General features: G+C 34.5%; 1 protein-coding gene across 1 annotated transcript; it reads left to right on the top strand.

The window, feature by feature from the left end:
• The first annotated feature begins 304 nt into the window (after positions 1-304).
• LOC118749642 (syntaxin-5-like) lies at positions 305-1,559 on the top strand. The gene is made up of 4 exons (XM_036484444.1): positions 305-347; positions 828-1,045; positions 1,112-1,214; positions 1,276-1,559. Exons 2-4 carry the CDS (start codon positions 845-847, stop codon positions 1,557-1,559), a joined length of 588 nt encoding a protein of 195 aa, XP_036340337.1. The 5' UTR covers positions 305-347; positions 828-844.
• The last annotated feature ends 1,784 nt before the right edge of the window (positions 1,560-3,343 follow it).

Below are 3,343 nucleotides of genomic sequence, written 5' to 3'. Positions count from 1 at the left end.
TTCTGATGATGCTGCCGTTGAAGGTGCTGATGGTGAAGCGAAATCTGTAAACAAACAAAAATAAAGATTCGTAAAAAAATCGGAACAAACTCCCGATACTCTTAAAGATTTCGGGAGCATTTGTTTGCGGGGTGTATTTAAGTGCATGTGTATGTATACGCGGATATGCAAACAAAGCAAAACAGGCGATAATTAGACATAGCCGTCAAGAATGATAGAATACAAGATTTGCGCCAATGGAGCTGAGAGCAACTGGCCATGACATCAAAATATACCAGAATGAGAGAGCAAAGATAAATTCAATAAGAAAAAGAAGAAGAATCGAACAGCTGGGGCGAAATTGAAAGGTTTGTTTACAAAGTGCTTAATAAATCGCGGATTTACGGAATTATTTAATTTTAAATGGTAAATTGGTTGTTTAAAAGTAAATAATGTATACTTATTAAATGCAATGCAAATCGCTGAAAGTGTTAAAACACTGCAATCATTATAATGATTTGTATTTTTTCAGTAATTGAACAAATACCAGCGGGCAGACAGCGGGTCAGTTGCTGGTAATAATTTGCAGAACGATTCCACGGTGATCGTTGCATCGTCGTCAATTAGTGAAATCAGTAACCAAGCTTTTAAAATAAAGGAAAACCTCCTCCTCCGCTATACATATAATAACTTTCATTATTTAGCTACTTTTCCGGCAGCCGCAACAAACGCTGGGCCGAGCCTGCAAATTGTTGCCAGCAACTGACCCGCTGGCTGCCCACTGGCATTTGTTCAACTACTCAAAAATGCACTTTGTAAACAAAGCTTTTGGGTGTGGCCACATCAAGCGGCTCATCTGGATGAAATGAAAAGGCTGTTAGATGTAATGCAGCAACGTGCTCCCGATGTTGAACATCAGTTCAAAGAAAAGTCAAATGAGTTGGAAATGGCGCAGATTATCATACACCAGTTGTCGGATAAGGCCAATATAAACCAAGGCGGCAATCGTATAGAGACCTTGACGCAGACGCAATTTATGTACGAGCAACAGATTAGAGACTTACAAGTAAGTTAGAAGTAGAAGTGCATTTGAAGATGTTTACATTATTACATATTTACGCATTTCTTACAGGCTATGGTGCAACAATTGACAAAGAAAGGAATTTATAATGGTCACAAATATATTGGCAAAAACATAGCAAGTGCATATGCCAAGTTGGAAAAATTGACAATGCGTAAGTATAAAATGAATAGGTGTTCTTAATTATAAATATTACTTTACATTTTCTTTTGCAGTGGCCAAAAAGAAGAGTCTTTTTGATGATCGACCGCAAGAGATTCAAGAATTGACTTACATCATGGTGTATGCGTTACAATCTAAATTAGCCAGCATGGGCACCGACTTCAAACAGATACTAGAAGTGCGTATAGAAAATCTCAAACAACAAAAAGCGCGTCGGGATCAATTCGGGCAGTCACCAATTGCTGCTAGCACGAATATGTTTGTGACACGGCAAGATTTTAACAAGTTCAGAGGCGCGGTCTTAAAGTTGTGGGTTTTTAAATACATAAACATATAATATCCTATTCATATACATACATATAAATCACACTAATGTAATAATGAAATTAAGTCTTATATGCCACGTGAAACACGATAGCTTTTAGAAGCAGTCACGTAGGGTTAGACACTAATTCTGCCAATAACAAAATTACTTCACTTATTTTCCCTTTTTTACAAAATTTTCTATAAAAAGTAGAGATGATCCTGTGCAATAAAACGAGAACCGATTTATGTAATCACAAATATATAAAGAAGAGTTTAAAACTAAATTAAATAGAAATTGTTATTGGCAATAAGTACATGTGCTTGTTTATTAATAATTCAAATATTATGTTCAAACAAATTTAAGTGAAAGGTATGCAATTTCAAGAAAAAAGCAATTGCTTAGTTTTTATGCATACGGCTTTACATTTCCGGTAGAGTTGTCAAACTATCGATAGTATCGATAGTTTAAATTTTTTTAAACTATCAATACTCATTGATAGTTTTTTCTTATACTATCAAAAATATCGATAGTTTAGTCAGACTATCGAACTATTGTTGGTAATACCTGAATTTTTTAATTTGAATTAAAAATTTTGTTTTTTAGTGTGATGCCGACGTCATATTCAAATATGCACGCATTTAGGCCAAAATACATACATATGTTAATCGTAAATCTTGTTTTGTTTGTATAACTTGTGTTTGTTTTTGTACTTTCTAAAAAGAGAAGTATTTTGGCTAAGCAGTTACTTAATTTTGAATGATTATAACTTTTATAAGATAATATTTATTTCACTATGATCCTGTGAAAACAAAGCAACCTAACTGATATAGCGATATTGTAACTAATATTGATAGTTTTTCTGAAAACTATCAAAACTATCGATGGTGTGGCTATCGATAGTTTGACACCTCTAATTCCCGGTAGGAAGCAAAAGGTCAGTATGTATAAATAAAAAGCTTTATCAGGGAAACGTGTTATATTTTGAAATAGCAAATAAATAAAAAATACATCGTAATGAAATGTTGCCGTTTATTGCATGTGATCTGATGCCGGATTCAATTTATAGGTCTTTGCAAACAAAGAATACAAATTGCGCCAAATTTAGTAAATCAATTACAGTTATGTTTGTTAACATTTTAACATGTAAAAACTAGGGAGATGTTTTATATAAGCAAGGTGTTGTATACTGTCGTACTGTTGTATGTCATAAACTTCAAACGGCTAAAACTGTATTTAAGAAATTCGCAAACTAACATAAAAGTTTTATTATGAAATTTCACACAATTAAAAAATAATTGGTGGTGATTTAGCAACCCCACATACGCGGTTTTGCATTATCATGATACGCGGTTGTAGTGTCGCTTGTCGCCCTGCAAAAATAACGTACACTAGAAATGGGAGTCGAACCCATAAGCTGGCAACACTATTTCATTTCGATATTTTCAAGCAGTTGGTGTCACCATCTATCGTTCGTTTTTTCTTGTGGCAAGAGTTAAACGTCAGTGGAGAATTTGCTTTAAGAGGACGTTTATTGCTTTGTATTTTTCTTTTGACACCTTGGGAGAGCAAAGGTTTCCGCCAAAGGAGGTTTCCTTTTTGAAGCACCGATTAACTTAAGCCTTTTTCTCGTGGATTTCGATCAGATCGGTGGTGCACGATTACGCTTATTACGGCGCACAGAACTTCTTCTCCAAGTGAAGTCTTAATACATGGAAGTTTATTAAAGTTTTCAAGCGCTAGTTTTACTCGGAAATATTGTACAAAAACTATTTCTCAACACACCTGGGCTGAATTTCGCTCAATACCGAGAAAAA

This window comes from Rhagoletis pomonella, unplaced genomic scaffold, assembly GCF_013731165.1.
Source record: "Rhagoletis pomonella isolate Grant_MI unplaced genomic scaffold, Rhpom_1.0 Rhpom_scaffold_00025, whole genome shotgun sequence".
NCBI classification, from domain to species: Eukaryota; Metazoa; Arthropoda; class Insecta; order Diptera; family Tephritidae; genus Rhagoletis; species Rhagoletis pomonella.
Note: the sequence above shows the minus strand (reverse complement) of the source record. Positions and strands in the feature narration are given on the sequence as shown.